The sequence below is a fragment of the Rhinichthys klamathensis genome, unplaced genomic scaffold, assembly GCF_029890125.1.
Source record: "Rhinichthys klamathensis goyatoka isolate OS25496 unplaced genomic scaffold, OSU_Roscu_1.1 h1tg000107l_1, whole genome shotgun sequence".
Classification (NCBI taxonomy): Eukaryota; Metazoa; Chordata; class Actinopteri; order Cypriniformes; family Leuciscidae; genus Rhinichthys; species Rhinichthys klamathensis.
The window spans coordinates 895,223-914,550 of NW_026606645.1; the positions used below are offsets into that span (position 1 = coordinate 895,223).

The 19,328-nt window shown below is 37.1% G+C and overlaps 1 protein-coding gene across 2 annotated transcripts; it reads right to left on the minus strand.

Moving 5' to 3' along the window:
• Positions 1–354: 354 nt before the first annotated feature.
• On the minus strand, positions 355–16,622 carry pkd2 (polycystic kidney disease 2). 2 transcript variants are annotated; one of them, XM_056253561.1, is made up of 14 exons: positions 15,783–16,622; positions 14,587–14,700; positions 12,674–12,807; positions 12,335–12,585; positions 12,024–12,248; positions 10,872–11,100; positions 10,595–10,765; positions 10,324–10,505; positions 9,618–9,738; positions 8,014–8,234; positions 7,808–7,925; positions 3,850–4,010; positions 3,609–3,756; positions 355–1,056 (listed from the first exon to the last, which is right to left on the minus strand). In XM_056253561.1, the coding sequence occupies exons 1-14, from the start codon at positions 16,183–16,185 to the stop codon at positions 829–831; spliced, it is 2,706 nt and encodes a 901-aa protein (XP_056109536.1). In that variant the 5' UTR covers positions 16,186–16,622; the 3' UTR covers positions 355–828. The 2 variants fall into 2 exon arrangements, with proteins under 2 accessions (XP_056109536.1, XP_056109535.1); XM_056253560.1 differs by having other exon boundaries at positions 3,850–4,013; positions 15,783–16,621.
• Positions 16,623–19,328: the final 2,706 nt, after the last annotated feature.

Consider the following 19,328-nt stretch of genomic DNA (forward strand, 5'->3'; position numbering starts at 1 on the left):
ATTATTTCCTTAATTACATTCATCATTGTAAGCTTTCCAACTGGCTTCTTCAATACTGTTGAAACTGGACTTAAATACTGTAGGTTAGTGAAAGCTTAATGAATAACTAAGTATATACTGCATTTATTTGTAAGCAGCGCATTCAATCATAGCAGGGTACAGTACAAAAAAAAAGTGATTTACAATATACTTGGGTTTTTCTGAGCCATTTCTACAATGACTTCTAAGTGTTTTTAGAGACTGTGTCAAGTTCCCCACAATTGTCTTGAACACGATCCACTAATATTCATTTTGAATAGTGTATCTATTGTATTATGAACGTTTTATCATTTGATACTTGATACTATGAAAATGGTTCAAGAACTTTTTGGGACGAATGTTTACTGTCAAGGAGTTTGATGAAATGATTGCATCAGTAGATAGTATAATTATAGCTAGGATTGCCTGAAAATACGGGAAAGCAAAATGCACATCAAATACATATTAATACATGTTAATATGAGTAAACTAAAGCTAAGCTGCCACTGACTGACCTTAAAATCTAATTTGCTTTATTAGAACATCCACAAAAATCTCTTTTCAATGAGTAATAGTGAAACTGTGTTTTAGAACTTCAAATTTATCTTCATTTTTTGCATTATAAAGCACTGTAAAGCCCCAATTAACTTTAATATAAAGAAACACAAATAAATAGCTTTGTGCAGGACTATTTAACAGCTGTGGCTTTAATACTTTTAAGTAGATTTTGCCCAGTGCACTGCACCAAATTGTGAAACAATGAAATTCATGATCTGTAGGAATGTTTTTTTTTTTTACAACCAAACCCCTTCAAATGTGGCCGGCAGCACTGGCCGCACCATCCGGGCCCTCGTTGGACAGCGAGGAGGGTGAGCGGGAACTGCGTGGGCGGAGCTGAGCGGACGAGATGATGGGAGTGCCCTGATGGTGGCTCACCTGTGACATCGTGTCATCAGACTCCCAGCGCTCCAGTTCGTCTCTCACCAGCCGGTCCATTTGCTCTCGGCGCAGCTCTGGATCTCGCCCCATTCTTTCGTCCTGAGAGCACAAGTTAATGCGTCGGAATGTACACTAAAATTATTTGCAGTGATCCAGGTGACAAAAAAATGACAAAGGGGCCATTCACAGAAAACGCGTTTTTGCTTTGAAAAAATAAATGGAATGAATGGGGGGAAAAAAGCAAGTCTATCGCGCTTTTTCACAAAAACTGTTGAAAAAACGCGTTCTGTGTGGACCAGCCCAAAGGCATTTTTGGGAGTCAAGAGCACGCTCCAGATAAGAAAAATAATCTCCATGTCCTAACAAGTTTTCAGGAATAAAATAATTTGTCTAAAAGCGAAAAGTGCTGCCCAACATCACACATACACTCACCGGCCACTTTATTAGGTACCCCATGCTAGTAACGGGTTGGACCCCCTTTTGCCTTCAGAACTGCCTCAATTCTTCGTGGCATAGATTCAACAAGGTGCTAGAAGCATTCCTCAGGGAGTTTGGTCCATATTGACATGATGGCATCACACAGTTGCCGCAGATTTGTCGGCTGCACATCCATGATGCGAATCTCCCGTTCCACCACATCCCAAAGATGCTCTATTGGGTTGAGATCTGGTGACTGTGGAGGCCATTTTAGTACAGTGAACTCATTGTCATGTTCAAGAAACCAATTTGAAATGATTAGAGCTTTGTGACATGGTGGAAGTAGCCATCAGAGGATGGGTACATGGTGGCCATAAAGGGATGGACATGGTCAGAAACAATGCTCAGGTAGGCCGTGGCATTTAAACGATGCCCAATTGGCACTAAGGGGCCTAAAGTGTGCCAGGAAAACATCCCCCACACCATTACACCACCACCACCAGCCTGCACAGTGGTAACAAGGCATGATGGTTCCATGTTCTCATTCTGTTTACGCCAAATTCTGACTCTAACCCTAAAGATGGTTGTGCGTGAAAATCCCAGTAGATTAGCAGTTTCTGAAATACTCAGACCAGCCCTTCTGGCACCAACAATCATGCCACGTTCAAAGTCACTCAAATTAACTTTCTTCCCCATACTGATGCTCGGTTTGAACTGCAGGAGATTGTCTTGACCATGTCTACATGCCTAAATGCACTGAGTTGCCGCCATGTGATTGGCTGCTTAGAAATTAAGTGTTAACGAGCAGTTGGACAGGTGTACCTAATAAAGTGGCCGGTGAGTGTATATATTGTATATAATGTATTAGTATTTTTATTTAGTACTTAATGATGTTGAAAATTATAAGAAATAGTTTTTTAATCATTTTTTAGTTATTTGGTAATTTAATTATTAAAGTATGGAATAATTACATTTTTTATGCAATTATTTGATCAAAAATACAGTAAAAACTAATATTGTGAACTATAATTACAATTTAAAATATTTTTTTTTCTGTTGTAATATATTTTAAAATGTAATTTACTCCTGTGATGTTAGAGCTGGATTTTCTGAACTCCAATTTTTTTTCTTTCTATCTTTAATTTTTTTTTTTTTTTAAATGAATACTTTTGAATTAGCAGGGACGTATTAAATGGATCACAATGAACAGTGAAGACAGATTAAACATTTTTAAGATTTTAAAAACATGCTGTTAATTTTACTATGAAATAATCCTGAAAAAATGTATCACGATTTCCACAAAAAATAAGCAGCAAAAACTGTTTTCTACATTAATTATAAGAAACATTAATAACTGAGCAACAATAATAATTGAGCAGCAAATCAATATATTAGAATGATTTCTGAAGGATCATGTGACATTGAAGAAAACAGTTATCTTAAATTTAGGGCTGTCAAATGATTAATCGTGATTAATCACATCCATAATAAAAGTTGTTTTTACATAATATATGTGGGTGCACTGTGTATAATTATTTTGTATATAAATACACACACATGCATGTATATTTAAGAAAAAAATATTATTTATATATAAAATATTTATATATAATATAAATTATATATAAATCTATATACATGAAAATATTTCTTAAATATATACAAGCATGTGTGTGTATTTATATATATACAAAATAGTTATACACAGTGCACCCACATATATTATGTAAAAACAACTTTTATTTTGGATGTGATTAATCACGATTAATCATTTGACAGCCCTACTTAAATTGTAATAATATTTCACACTGTTCTCACTGTTTTACTTCTTTCAAAAACATTACAAAATCATAATGATTCCAAACTTTTGACCAGTAGTGTACAATATATATATATATATTCTTTTATAATAAATATAAAAAATGCACTGTTTATTTAATACATATGTTTTATACTTGTGTGTGGTTTTCACTAGGTTTTCAGACAGTGCAAAACCATTGGTAGATTTTATCATAATGCTATCGCAAAGGTGCATCTATGTAACGTGCATCCTCAATCTGGCAACCCGCGTGAGCATCGAGTCTGAGGAAGAGGGGGCGGGGGAAACAAAGATCTCCGATATTTTGAATTTGTTATTTCCACCACTAGTTGTCCTTCTTACACACTGCACCTTTAATGTTATAATGCTAATGTGCAAACATTTTTGAAAGGTTTTAAACTGTTTTTATCATCACCTCCATGACTCCATCCAGGATCCGTCCAAGCACATCTCTCCTCTTCATCTTGGCTCTCTCCATGGCCTCTAACTTCACGATAACGGCGTCAATCTTTGACACAATGCTGCCGATCGAGTGCTCCATGCGGTCCACTCGACGCACAAGCCTGATGGGCCACATCAAGCACAGAATACTTTTCAGTTAGAGGTCAAACATTGGATATTGTGAAAGCGTAATACCAGTGACAGGTGATGTTTACACTTGGAACTCCTCGTATGACACGCCTCCTGAGCTGCTGCCACGGCGACGAGAGCTGTGTCCACTGTCCTCATCATCGTCCTCCTCGGAGTCGTCATGGCTACGAGAGAAGCTCCGCCCACTCACTGGCCTGGGCAGCGAACTGTGCTCCAGATCTAAGTCCTCCTGGCGAGTGTTCAACAGATACTAAACATCTGCTCCAGTGTCGTTTAGTGTGTTCACACTTGGCATGTTTGGTTGGATTAAAACGAACTCAGATGCGATTGCTCTGTTAGTGCGGTTCATTTGAAGCACTAGTGCAATGCCCGTGCAAAATCAGTTTTTTTGTGTTTTTAGTAATTGTTGGTTTGAGTTGCTTAATAGCCTGGGCTACTATTACACAGGAGCCTAAACTCTGAGAAAACGATAACGTTAAGCGCACCAGAATAAAATATAATATTCAGAATTAAACAGTGTAGCTGATTTACAGATTCAGTTAAATCCCTACTTTTTCAAAAATGAATCGCTACTTTTTCAAAAATTAATCGCTACTTTTTCAAAAGTGAATCGATACTTTTTTCAAAAAAAGAATCGCTACTTTAAAAAAAAGAATCGTTACTTTTTCACAAAGAATTGCTACTTTTTCAAAAGTGAATCAATATTTTTTCAAAAATGAATCGCTACTTTTTCAAAAGTGAATCGTTACTTTTTGAAAAAGAATCGATACTTTTAAAAAAAGAATCGCTACTTTTTCAAAAATGAATCGCTACATTTTCATAGTTCTATACATAATTTTTCATAGTTCTATACAGTTTTTAAACTATGTATAATTACATTGTAATAAACATATAATTACATTTTAATAAACGTATAAGAATGTAACAAATGTATATTTAAATTTTTACACTACTTTTTCCAAAAAGAATCGGTACTTTTTCCAAAAAGAATTGCTACTTTTTTCAAAAAGAATAATGTAACAAAATAATAATGTAACAAATGTATAATAACACTGTAATAAATGTATAATTACATTGTAATAAATGTATAATTACATTGTAATAAATGTATAAGACTAACAAATGTATAAATAAAAAATTTACACTACTTTTTTCAAAAAGAATCGCTACTTTTTCAAAAAGAATAATGTAACAAAATGTAACAAATGTATAATAATAATGTAAAAAATTTATATTAACACTAATAAATGTATAATTACATTGTAATAAACGTATAATAACACAGTAATGTATAATAACACTGTAACAAATGTATAATTACATTGTAATAAACGTATAATTACATTGTAATGTATAATAAGACTAACAAATGTATAATTATTTTTTACACTACTTTTTCAAAAAGAATCGCTACTTTTTTCAAAAAAAATAATGTAACAAAATAATAATGTAACATGTATAATAATAATAATGTAACAAATGTATAATAACACTGTAATAAATGTATAATTACATTGTAATAAACATAAAATAACACTGTAATGTATAATTACATTGTAATAAACGTATAATTGCATTGTAAAAAAATTATAATAACACTGTAATCGCTACTTTTTTCAAAAAGAATCGCTACTTTTTCAAAAAGAATAATGTAACAAATGTATAATAACACTGTAATAAATGTATAAATACATTGTAATAAACGTAAAATAACACTAATGTAAAATTACATTGTAATAAACGTATAATTGCATTGTAATAAATGTATAATAACACTGTATTAAATGTATAATTAAATTTTTTACACTACTTTTTTCAGAAAGAATCGCTACTTTTTCAAAAAGAATATACTATATGTATATGTATAACTATAATTATAATATGTATAATAACACTGTAATAAATGTATAATTACATTGTAATAAACATATAATTACATTGTAATAAATGTATAATAACACTGTAATAAATGTATAATTACATTGTAATAAACGTATAATTACATTGTAATAAATATATAATAACAACCTTGAAAAGAATCGCTAGATTTCTCGAAAGAATCGCTACTTTTTTACTTTTTTTACTTTTTTACTAAGTAAACAGTGTAGCTGACTTAATGTTTAGCTGACAGAATGTTTATTTCTAAACCACACTTTTTAAACCACAACCCTCTCTAATGTCAGAATGTTTATTTTTAAACCACAACTTCAATGTGTGCTCCTTTTACAGATATATTTAACGATATATTTTGCATTTCTAATCCAAACAATGTCAAACTCGGCACTGCACTTGAGACACCTGTCAAGTTTGAAATCCACCGGACTAACGGTTCGAGAGATATTCGATTAACAGACAGACAGACAGACGTTCCTGTAATTTATAGATAGATTGAAGTGTGAATGCTGCCATCTGAACCCCGGTGCATCAAACAAGCGGACCGAAAACGCTGAAAAGATGAATCTCTGTCCGCTTCCAAACTTACTCTGGTGCGGTTTGACTGATATATGAACACAACACGGACCAAAGACATGTAAATGAACCAAAAACGGGACATGATGTAGAAAGATGAGACTTTAAAAAACACAGAATACTCAAGAATACATAGTCAATCGACATAGTCACAATGTTGCTCATCACAGTTCAGTACAGGCATCAGAACCGCGTCTCCTCACAGCAGATCTGTGTGTGTGTGTGTGTGTGTGTGTGTGAGACGGAGGGATTCCTGCTGCTGTTTTAACTCTTCACGAGTTCTCAGCTGCTCAAAATATTATCATATGTAGGCTACGCACATACAGCGAGCGCATTTATCCCAGAACACAGCATTGTTTTGGATGTTCGCTAAGTTCCATCATGAAATATACATAATAAAAGGCGACCAATCAGGTTGTGAACGTATCCCACCCTATGCCTTTAGGTTCGGTATCTTTAGATTCGGTGTTGAAATGCCAATGTGAACGCTAAACGGACCAGTAATAAATGCTTTTTCTCTCTCTTTGGTCCAGACCAAGCGAACCAAACAACAGGTGTGAACACACCCTTAATAAATGAAGTTCTTTATTTTAAATGTTTTAATAGTGCTCTTGAATCTTTTTGAGCATTTCTGTGGCTCAAACAGTAGAGCATGACACTAACAACGCCAAGGTCATAGGGTTTGATTCCCAGGGAATGCATGATGAACTAATGAGATGAATGCAATGTAAGCGACTACCAAATGAATAAATATAAATTGTTTCCTTTGGTCCATTTCGGGTGTGTTCAGACTTGCAGTTCAGTTTGTTTGGTCCAACAAAAAATAAAAAAAACGAAACAAACGCTTAGCATTCACATTGGCATTTTAACACCGAACCTAAAGGCATAGGGATGCCTTCACAACCTGATTGGTCGGCTTTTATGATGTACCGTATATTTAACTTACCAAACATCCAAAACAATGCTGTGTTCTGGGATAAACGCACTCGTTGTATGTGCGTAGCTATTTTGACCAGCTGAGAACTCGTGAAGAGCTTATCAAATGTGTAAAGGAGTTAAAACAGCGGCAGGAATCCCTCCGTCACACACACACACACACACACACACACACAGATCTGCTGTGAGGAGACGCGGTTCTAACGCCTGTACTGAACTGTGATGAGCAACATCACGACTATGATGAGAAAAACAGGTATTCTGGAGCATTCTGTCCTGTTTCAGGGTCGCATCTTGTGTCATCATGTCTTGTTTTTGGTTAGTTTACATGTCTTTGGTCCGTGTTGAGTTCATATTTCATTTGAACCGCACCAGAGTTGGTTTGGAAGCGGATCGAGATCCATCTTTTCAGCGTCTCGCTCTGCTTGTTTGAGGCACCAGGGTTCAGATGGCAGCGATCACACTTATTAAAATGAACCGCACTAACAGAGCAATCGCACCAGAGTTCGTTTTAATTGAACCAAACATGCCAAGTGTGAACGCACCCTTAAATGAAGTGACATGTTACAAAAACAAAACTAATTGTGCAACATCCTTCAGCATTAGTTTTTCACTCACTCGCTCTTTCTCCAGGTCATCTCTCATCTGCTGGTGCTCGTGTTCGGTCAGTTCCTGATCTCCGTCAAGGTCATACTTGGCAAAAATGGCTTCAATCTCAGCATCTGAATGGCCCTTTCTGTGTACAAACACACATAAAACAATTCGCATTGATCGTTGCGTCCATCTTGCATTTGTATAAATTAGTGTAGATAAATGTTTCTCACCCTCTGAGGTCTTGCCGGAGCTCATCGAAGCTGAGTTTGCCAGTAGCCTGGTGTAAGCTGTCTGGGATGTCATTGATGGAAGTCTTCTTCAGCTTGAGTTTTACCATTGCCCTGTTATAGCCCTTCTTGATAAGGTCTGTGATCTCCATCTCTGACCTCTGCTGGGCCATGTCAGCTTTCACCTCCGAGTACGTGTCATTGATGATGGCCAAGAACATATTCTGAACAAAGCAAAATGCACCAGTCAAACATAAGCATTCCTTTTTTATATTCGATTTATTTTATTTTCAAGCTATTTCTTTTAGCTCAAACAGTAGAGCGTTGCACTTGCAACGTCAAGGTCATGGGTTTGATTTCCAGGGAAAGCAAAAGCTTATAAAATGTAGAGGCCTCGATATACTTCAAGCGCAATTGAAGAACGAACTGGTGTGATGTCATTTCCAACAAAATCAGGCCAGAACGAAAGTTCGTTTGGAGTTCTTGTCGGGAGTTCGGAAAAACAAACAACAAAGAAAGAAAAAGAACTTTGCTAAATATGTTGGGGCCTTAAAGGGACAGTTCACCCAAAAATGAAAATTCTGTCATCGTTTACTCACCCTTAAGGCCTGTTCACACCGGGACGAATTTCGCGTGCGATATTCGCCGACGTTTAACGCCTCGTGACTAAACAAAGGGCGCCAATGTGAGTGTGCACACCGACACGAAAAACGCCACGCGTAAAAGCGCCATTTTTAAAAAAACGCCTCGGGTTCGTTTTTTAGTTTGACGCGCCACGTCAAAAACTATCCGACCAATGAGATTGGCGCTTTTGCTCACGTGTCTGGAGCTTCTGAAGTTACAGTAAAACACAACTTGGGGGCGCTCAAACACAAAACGGTCTTGCTGAGCACACATACGTAACTGCGAAGAAGATATACGCAAAGTAGCGTCTACACTGCCGGGGAGAAATAAGACGAGGAAGATGCGAGGCAAGATGAATGTAGAGCTGCTGGTCTCGTTGGTGTCGGAACATAAAGAACTATATGACAAACGCAACAGTGACTACAAAAATCATGATAAAAGAGAACTGTTATGGAGTGGTATTGCAAAGCAAATGGGCGCCATCTAATGTCAGGGAATGAATTTGCATGTTCACTCGGCTCATCGTCAGCGAAATTCGCTTGGGTGTGAACACAAAAAACGCGTTGAAAAACGCTGGCGAATAACGCGCGCCGATATTAGTCCCGGTGTGTACAAGCCTTTAAGTTGTTCCAAACCTGTACGAGTTTCTTTCTTCTGTTGAACACAAAAGAAAGTGTTTTGAAGAATGTTGGTAATCATACAGTATTTCTTTACTACTATGCAAAGTCAATGGGTACCATCAACTGTTTGATTAACAACATTCTTTAAAATATCTTGTTTTGTGTTCAAGGCTGGGTAAGTAATGACAAAATTTTCATTTTTGGGTGAACTATCCATTTAAACCTTCAATCATGGAAGAGGAGAGACGGGAATTGGACCGGGAAAGGACATCAAGATGAAACTTATTAAAATAATTTGAATCCTATTTTATTTTTAAGGTTCAGTTCATGTCATTTATGTCAAGTTCCTCTTGCTGTGTTTACCAGCAAAATCATGAAGATGAAGAACACGAAGGTGGTGAAGTAAATGGGTCCCAACACGCTGTCGGCCTCCTCGATTTCCGAGAAGTCAAAATCACCCAGAATGATCCGGAACTGCGTGAAACTGTGAGCAACAGAAACCACCAACATTAACAATATTCATAATGTCTCACAATATATTTTTTAGAAAAGTGTATTAAAAATAAATAAACACATTTATTTACATATATATTAAATGAATTAGTTTTGAAATTATATATATATATATATGTAATTATATATATATACATATATATGTACAGGGGGGGGGGGGGGGGGGACTTGTTTCTAAGTTTCACTTGTTGATTGGATGTGAAGATGTGGGCGTGGCACCCAAAAAAGAGGGTAGATAAACGTAAGCTTGCAGAGTCAGGGTTTAAGCGGACTAAATGATTGGAGAAGTCCTGCATACATCACGTCGGGCGTTTTCAACGGAAGATTGATTTAGGCTCAATTTTGATTCAAAATTACGAGGTCAAAAACATACATAGATGAATTGTTCACAATAAGATCTATAACATGCATTTAGAAAATAGTGTGTATTTTCATTTCATGCCAACTTTAGCTAAACGTGGATGAAATTTTTCTAAATAGCTGACGTTTTTGTGAATTATTGTTAATATAACAATATATTCTGAGTATAGGTTATTTAGATGCATCCAAAACTCACATGCAGGCCTGAAATGTGCTGAAGTCGTTGACTTGAGTTCCAAAAACTAAATATGCCAGCTGGGCGTAGGCCAGGAACACGATGAAAAACATGATAGCGAAGCCCATCAAGTCCTTGGCGCAGCGTGACATGGTGGTGGACAGCTGATTCATGGTCTTGTTGAAATTAATAAACTTAAAAAGCTGTGGGAGAATCAAGATGGTTGTATTTTGAGGAAACAACAACAACAAAAAATCATTTTGGCACGACAAATGTTGAGATGACACCTCACCTTCACCCATGAGAGGAAGACAATGACGGCAGCCAGGTTGTTGAAGTGAACCTGAAGGCGAGCGAGCGGCTCAAAGTTGGGGTATGTGCTGTGGTTCTCCAGCAGGAAGTGAAGTCTGTGACTGACCGCTGATGTTCTACAGATGTTCATAATGATGGCTGGAACACTGAGCTGTGATGGTGATGAAGAAGATGAACCAAAGTGTCATGCTCAAAAGCACAAAATACACTGGCTAGAGTAAGCTATACGTATTCAGCGTCTAAAATATGTGGCTTACTATAACAATGAGAACGTCCAAGCAGTTCCACAGGCTCTTGAAGTAACGCAAACGATGCAAGCGGATTTCTAGAACTTCTTCCACCAGGTAATACAGCACAAAGAGGCAGAAGGCCACTTCACACATGCCCACAAAGTAGTCCCAGCTGGACACGTAGCGGATAAGACGCACCGTCTGGAACTGCCAGGAGGTCACGGCGCCCCCTGTGGCTGGAAACTCTGCTAGCAACCTACAGTAAAGCAGCAGGAGACAGATCTTTGAGGCAAGGTGGTATATTGAGTCAAGAAAAGTAGAACGAGGATGCTAAAGCCATGCTGTATTTTATTATACATCACATAGGCGAGCATGCGAAAAATCGAATTAAGAATTTGTTCCTACCACGTTCATTACCACGATTTATTAATTGGTTCCCTCATTTTAGTTAAATCATGGCCAGGATTTAACTGAATCAAAGTAGTTTGAGGCCACAATTTACCAAAAACGAGGGAACCAATTAATAAGTCTTATGAACTAATTCTTCAACTCATTTAAATTATATGTTTAAAAAAATGCAAGACAGAAGGCCAATCACAGTTTAGTATGCAAATTACACCATTGCGAATGCTAAAGAAGTCAATGGATGAGTTTTATCTTAATTTTTTTTTTTAATAGTTTAAATGGAGTCTACATGTTAAACGTAGAGCAATATTTGATGCTAGATGCTATATTTTTTAAATAAAATATGTTTGCCATATTTTATTAATATATATGCAATATTTATTGCATAAATTACTATTAAAATTGAGTTTTTCATTTAGATAAATAACGTTGTTTTATTAAATAAAATGTATTTGCTATATTTGATTAATATTTAGGCCTATGCAATATTTTATTATAAAAATAACTATTTAAATTTCGTTTTTTAATTTAAATAAATAGTCATTTAAATTGATGCATGCAAGAAGACCAATCACAAGTCGGTATGCAAGTAAGTCAATAGATGATTTTCAAAATTTCTTACATTTCTTTAAAAAAAACTACAAGTTAAACAAAAAATAGTTTAAATAGAGTATGTACAGTATGTTACTGGTTTGGGAAAAATAAATGGCAAAAATTTGAATAAAACTAAATTATTAAATCCCATGCACTTACAACACAGAATCAGTCCATTACCTGACAATACAAAACAAGTTAACGTTGCCATTGTAGACGGAGAAGTCCAGGAACACTGCTCTAGTGCCACGATCCAACCAGAGGTTGTTTTTTAACTCTTGCAGCTGATTGGACGACTTCTCTCGTGTGCGTGAAAGGTCCTGGTAGTAACCTCCACCGTCATAAGTCGACACCTGACCCCAGTAGCTGCTCTCACCCAGACTGCTCTCCTCTGAGTACCTCCACCTGACAGATAAACAGCATGAGAAACCTGTTCAAGACCAAAGATCAAAAAAACATTCAAAATAAGCTATCCGTGTATTTTTACATACGCTGTGCCATTCTTCAGTCCGAACGGTGCCTTGTCCTCATTGGCAGGAGAATAGACATTGTAGCAGTCGTAGACCTCATCCCGCAGGTCTTCGTGGACAGAACAGGACTCATTGCGCACTTTGAGTTGCCGGAGACGTGGGACGCCCAACAGGAGGTTCTCGTAGTAGATCAGACTCTGGTTTTCAGGGAGGCTCTTGTTGTTGTACCAGACCTCCCAGTACATGCCATTAAGAAAAGGGCCTTCTGTGAACTACAGATAATGTTTTCATTAAGGTCTGTTGGAATTAATCTGCATTTTCGTTTCTATAAAAGAGCATTAAAGTCAGAGGATTAATTACTTTCCAGAAGTCTTCCATGGAAGAAAGAGTCTTGAAGGTCGTTGGTTCTCCACTTGTCAGCGGTGTATCCACGAAAAGTTGGGACATGACTTTGGTGTAGTAGTACATGTTGGTGCTCACCATTCCGTAGGTTACTAAAACAAATATAAAGACATATCGATAGTGTGTTTATTTGAAGGTGAATTTTTTTTCCATGTCCTCCTCCTGCTACAGCAAGTTGAGCTGGAAAGAGATTGACGGATCTGGAAAGAGATTGATGGATCTGGAAAGAGATTGATGGATCTGGAAAGATGGATCTGGAAAGATGGACCTGGAAAGAGATTGATGGATCTGGAAAGATGGATCTGGAAAGAGATTGATGGATCTGGAAAGAGATTGATGGATCTGGAAAGATGGATCTGGAAAGAGATTGATGGATCTGGAAAGAGATTGATGGATCTGGAAAGATGGATCTGGAAAGAGATTGATGGATCTGGAAAGATGGATCTGGAAAGAGATTGATGGATCTGGAAAGAGATTGATGGATCTGGAAAGAGATTGATGGATCTGGAAAGATGGATCTGGAAAGAGATTGATGGATCTGGAAAGATGGATCTGGAAAGAGATTGATGGATCTGGAAAGAGATTGATGGATCTGGAAAGAGATTGATGGATCTGGAAAGAGATTGACAGATCTGGAAAGAGATTGGTGGATCTGGAAAGATGGAGCTGGAAAGAGATTGATGGATCTGGAAAGAGATTGATGGATCTGGAAAGAGAGTGACAGATCTGGAAAGAGATTGATGGATCTGGAAAGAGATTGATGGATCTGGAAAGAGAGTGACAGATCTGGAAAGAGATTGATGGATCTGGAAAGAGATTGATGGATCTGGAAAGAGATTGATGGATCTGGAAAGAGATTGATGGATCTGGAAAGATGGATCTGGAAAGAGATTGATGGATCTGGAAAGAGATTGATGGATCTGGAAAGAGATTGATGGATCTGGAAAGATGGAGCTGGAAAGAGATTGATGGATCTGGAAAGAGATTGATGGATCTGGAAAGAGATTGACAGATCTGGAAAGAGATTGATGGATCTGGAAAGATGGATCTGGAAAGAGATTGATGGATCTGGAAAGATGGAGCTGGAAAGAGATTGATGGATCTGGAAAGAGATTGATGGAAAGAGATTGATGGATCTGGAAAGAGATTGATGGATCTGGAAAGATGGATCTGGAAAGAGATTGATGGATCTGGAAAGAGATTGATGGATCTGGAAAGAGATTGATGGATCTGGAAAGAGATTAATGGATCTGGAAAGATGGATCTGGAAAGAGATTGATGGATCTGGAAAGAGATTGATGGATCTGGAAAGATGGATCTGGAAAGAGATTGATGGATCTGGAAAGAGATTGATGGATCTGGAAAGAGATTGGCTACACTGGGTTAAGAGAATGTATATTGACATAAAAGATCTTACATACTTCACCTTTAAACATAATCTTTAAAACTATGGAGCCCCTAAAGGGACACCGTGATACATGTAAAATGTTAAAGCATTTGAGCTGACTATAAATAGTCAAAAAGGGAATTGCTGCTGTGGTCATTTTGAGGAATTAAAGTGCCTGTTATTCCAGAAAGAAAGACTGCCAGAGCTGGAGCAGACCAGGGAAACGGACAATTTTAGAAATATTTTTCCATTATGACATCTGATTCTCTATGCTTAATGGCAATTAATTTTGTTCCGTTCAAAATAAATAAATCTTTATACTTTTTAAGTATCATTAAGTTTTATGCTCAATTAAACTGACTCTTCATCTGAAAACTGTTACTCTAGCATGTAAGGAAAGGCAATGTAAAAGCATTAAAAACATTAATGTAACAAGGTGTGTATTAACATATTTAAGCATGAAACTGTCCATAATTCAACCTACATATGCAGAGAGTGACCAGAAAGAGGATGTAGGTGATCATTTCTCGTAGGACGGTTTTCAGATACATCTCTCTGTTACTGTTGCTCTCGCCCAAAAGACGAGTGTCCCACAGCACTGAAATAGAGAATGAAATGAAGAAATATCAATTTTCCACCAAAGTTAATTAGTGAATTCTCACTTATTTTCTTTCTTAATTATTTTCATCTGAAATGTTTTATCTATTTCTTTCTTTTTTTAATGATTTTTACCCTTGACTTTTAATGAGGTACTTGTTGAAAATGTAGTACATAGGCTATGTACTACTTTGAATTTGAATGTTTTTTCTTGTCTTTTCTTTTTTACTTTGTTCTTTTTTTCATTCTCTTCTGCTCACCAAGTCTGCTTTTATTCCATCAACAATACTGAAAAATACTGAAAAATATTACAATTATTTTTTATTATTAAATATAATTATTATTTCAGCATTATTACTCAAGTCTTCAGTCACATGATCCTTCAGAAATCATTCTAATATACTGATTTGATGCTCAAGAATCATTTCTTATTATATCAATGTTGAAAACAGTTGTGATACCTTCAAACCATGATACCCTGAATAGAAAGTTGAAAGGAACAACATTTTTAGGAATTAAATAAAAATACATTATAAATGTAAATACATTATAAATGTATAAAATACATTATAAATGTATTTACTGTCACTTTTTATCAATTCAATGCACCCTTGCTTAATAAAAGAGATTAATTTATTTTAAAAATGATAAAGTTAGCGAATTACAAATAGTGCACATTAACAGACAGGCACCTTGTCATAGATTTTAATTCGGACATTATTTTGGCCCATTTATGAACTTTATTTTAAAAAGTATGACCCAGGGTTTTAGAAGATTTGGTAACACTTTAGTTTAACGTTGTTTTATTAGCATGCATATTACTAGGATATTTGCTGTTTATAAAGCACATATTAATGCCTTATTCTATTATTCCATTTTCTACATCCCTTAATCCTACCTAAACGTAACTAATACCTTTCTAGGTATTTATAAGGAGTAATTAAGAGTTAGCATGAGGCAAAAGTCGTAGTAAATAGTTAGATAATAGTGAGAACTGGACCCTAAACTAAAGTGTGACCTAAGTATTATATTTTCATTATAGTGAAACATACATAATTATGTAATTTTAAGCAAAAGTTTCACCTCTCATTTTCTCGAGTATCCTCTTCCCACAGCTGCGGTGTTCTTGTGCCGGTGGAGTTGGATACAGTCCTCTGTTGATCCGCGCACTGATGCCGGAGAAGCTCCCGGGTCTGCCGCTGCTGCTGCTGCTGGACGCCGTGGACACGGACCTCCGACCCGGGCTCGCCGGAGGCCAGTCCGCTTCCATCATCCCCTCCTCCGGCTCGAAGCCTGGGTTATCCCGGCTCCACGCCTGTCTGGAGCTGGAGGCGGGTGGGGAGGGGGTCTCATCGGGCACTCCGAGGCCCACTTCAAGTTCTTCATGATGCATTTTTTCCATCTCGATCCCTTCATGACGCGGAGATGTTGCGGGAGATGCCGCCTGGGTCTGCGGTGCTTGAGGACGGACGCGACTGGAGCTCATTGTGTCATTTACAGTAACCGAATATAAACAAACGTCTTCATTTCAGTAACTCTGGATGATTGCGACGGTATGAAAAGGGCAACCTGACGCCACGAACTCGTATTCAGAAAATCTCGGATTTAAATTCCTTTAAGCAAAAAGTTATTGAGTTATTGTTTAAGCTTTTTAAAAACTCTAAATCCACTATTACGATGGTATGTGCAACAGAAATAAGTTACGTAAGCAAATTCGACTTTAAACTTCATACAACAACAAAGGTTTTTGTCTGAAAGAACAGACGCTTTTTAAAATAGGAATAGTTTACTTGCATGTTACACACTGAAATAATTTTGATTAACTTAGCTTCAGTCCAGCTTTTGTGAGAGTGGGGGAAAGCAGTTTTCCAGTCCACACTCAGCCATCTTTGTTCCCAGTTGTTCCCAGACTAGAGGAATCCAGTTACACACTGACATCAACCTCTGGAAACTTCAACATTTCCCAGCTCCTCCCTTCTGTCCACCTCACTTTCACTGACACTCACAAAATCATTTAAACGTTCGTTTAATAAAAAGATTAAACAATTGGAAATGGTTTACAATACTTAACATTGATTTATAAAGTGGTAAAAAAGTTTTAAAATATTAACCATACATATTCAGTCTAAAAAAGTGACTTCATTTGTTCAATTGGTTTAAACTAACGACAACGTCACAGACAGTTTGCATTTCACACTCTGTTGTTATTGTTTGCGAATAAGGCGAATAAGTTGCCAGGCAACAAGATGACGCCCCCCTCCAGGATTTGATGTGGAAGGATGAGTCACCGTTTGCTGAACCAATCAAGAGATCAAACCAAAACACTTTTGCTGCGTCCCAATTCGCCTACTTATACTACGCCCTAAAAGTATGTACTCTTTTTGTGAAGAAAAAGTACATACTTTTGAGTGTGTAGCAAAAGAGTAGGCAAGCTTTGGGACATACTACTTCCTCATCTTTAACGGACAGATCTGTCGCGTGCATCCTATCACCGTAAACTGCCCTGTCAATCATCTCGTCACAGTTAAAATCCTCCATTTAATCTAATATAACTTCTTACCATTTCGGAGAGAATTGTTGTCGCACGTTCATCTGCCAGTCATGGGTCTTTCATGCGGAGACTCTCCTCATGTGTTTGGAATTTGAATAATAATGCATTTAAAAGTTAATGGCTAAACGTATCTTTGCAAAAGTTCACAATGCTGCTGCAGATGCAATATAATGTGGACAACATTGAATAAATACATTTTCGTCAGGTTAGATACTGATAATTAATCACTCAAACCCCTTTATCTAAACCTCTCTACATAACCGTCGGACTCGCGCGTCCTCCATGTCTGTAGTTTTTGAACACTTTTCATTCGTGTTTGTAGTTCTAACCGAATCCTCGTCCAACGCGCGATGGGTTGTGGGCAATATCAGCCGTTAGAGTGCGCATCGATCTGCACTTCGGATTCTGACCGGATATAGTAGACCATCCGGGTCTCTTTGGGACACTCATTTCAACATACTACGATTTGGGACGTACTAATTCTATTTTCGAATACTATTTAGGACGGATAGTATACGAATTGGGACGCAGCATTTCTGTCTGATTGTTTACAGTCTATGGTCTGATCACTTCATGTATGAGAAGTTCTACTGGTTATATTAGTAAATAACCACAATAATTCAGTTTAAAATAATGACTATCAAAGCAGTGCTTTAGGCCGGGAAAACCCTGCGATATTTCGTACGAATTTTACGAGGTGGCTAATTCGTACTAATTTATACGACCTCACTCGTACAAATTCGTACGATTTTTGCCAATTCGTACATTTTTTACGAGTTACCAAATTCGTATGAATTCGTACGAATGACCTACCCCTGACCCGCCCCTAAACCTACCCATCACGTGGTTTTAGACAAATCGTACGAATTCGTACGAGTGAGGTCGTATGAATTTGTACGAATTAGCCACCTTTTAATCACTCCTACGAATTTGTACGAATTGGTCGTGAGATAGTTGCCATGAAGAACCTTAAAAGGGGCAGGTCACCCAAACATTTTAATTCTAGTTGCGTCCCAAATTACGCATTACACTCTATTCACTTATACACTACACAGACAGGAACATAGTGTCGGCCCAGATCCGGCCCACATCTTGTACGCACTAGCCGCGTTTCCACTGTCGGGCCAGTGCGAGCCAGGGCTTTAAACGAGCCGTGCTGCCGGGCTAAAAGCCTCAGGCCTGTAGCACAGGGCCCAAAATCTGCTGCGTTTCCACTGTCGGGCCAGAAGCTCTAGTGCTTCACTAAAACCTGCCCTTAACATGCCTCTCTGGAACAACGTTACACTAAACCATAATTTCACCAACAAATGGAAGTTTTATCAGAAAACTAATCAGAAAGAAATCACTGGAAACACGCCCGCTTTTGGCCCGACAGATGAAACACAATCCACATGTACCAGATGTGGCCCGGATCTGGGCCGACACTATGTTGCTGTCTGGCTATGTACTTATGCACTAATACTTTCTAGAGTTGAAAATGGACCTGTAAAACCATATCTGGACATTTTAAATGCCCTTAAATAAGCCACATACCCTAGATATAAGAGACTAAATTTAAATATTATTTCAACACATTCTAGGGCACCTTTAAAAGTTACATTTTTAGGCTCATAAAATGATTAGGATGTCAAAATGATCGAAATGACCAATCAAATCGAAGAAGGTGTCTTACTGTCACTGTCACAATGCAACGAGAGATCGTGGAAAAGTTGTTTGGGGAGTAATTTGCTTTTGGGATAATTTGTTTGTTAACCTTAATTGGGAAAAAAACCTGGTCTTTACAGCAGAAATTCTTACTCACAAATAAAGTGAAAGAAATTTACTTTAAGCCCATACACAGGTTCTATCCTGTTTTATTATGGGATTTATGCTTTCTCTTATATGTTACCGTTCTATGCAACAACAAAACAAGAACCCCGAAATGGTTCTTCTTTTTAATCTTTTTTTATTAAATCAAATGGTCTGCTATTCATGTATTTTACAAACAGCAATATGTTTTGGTCATTAATATTATGCTTAATTATTCCTAATGCTTTTTAGTATTAAATAATTAATTTAGTGAGCTTGTAAAAAACATT

What these genes read in the sequence shown, in the direction of transcription:
- pkd2 (XM_056253560.1), bottom strand. Translation starts at nt 16,185, where the DNA reads ATGAGCTCCAGTCGCGTCCGTCCTCAAGCACCGCAGACCCAGGCGGCA. An exon ending in TCATCTTCATGATTTTGCTG is followed by an intron (nt 8,235 to 9,617) that starts GTAAACACAGCA and finishes TGCTTTGTTCAG; the next exon opens with AATATGTTCTTGGCCATCAT. An exon ending in TCCTGGATGGAGTCATGGAG is followed by an intron (nt 1,057 to 3,608) that starts GTGATGATAAAA and finishes TTGTGCTCTCAG; the next exon opens with GACGAAAGAATGGGGCGAGA.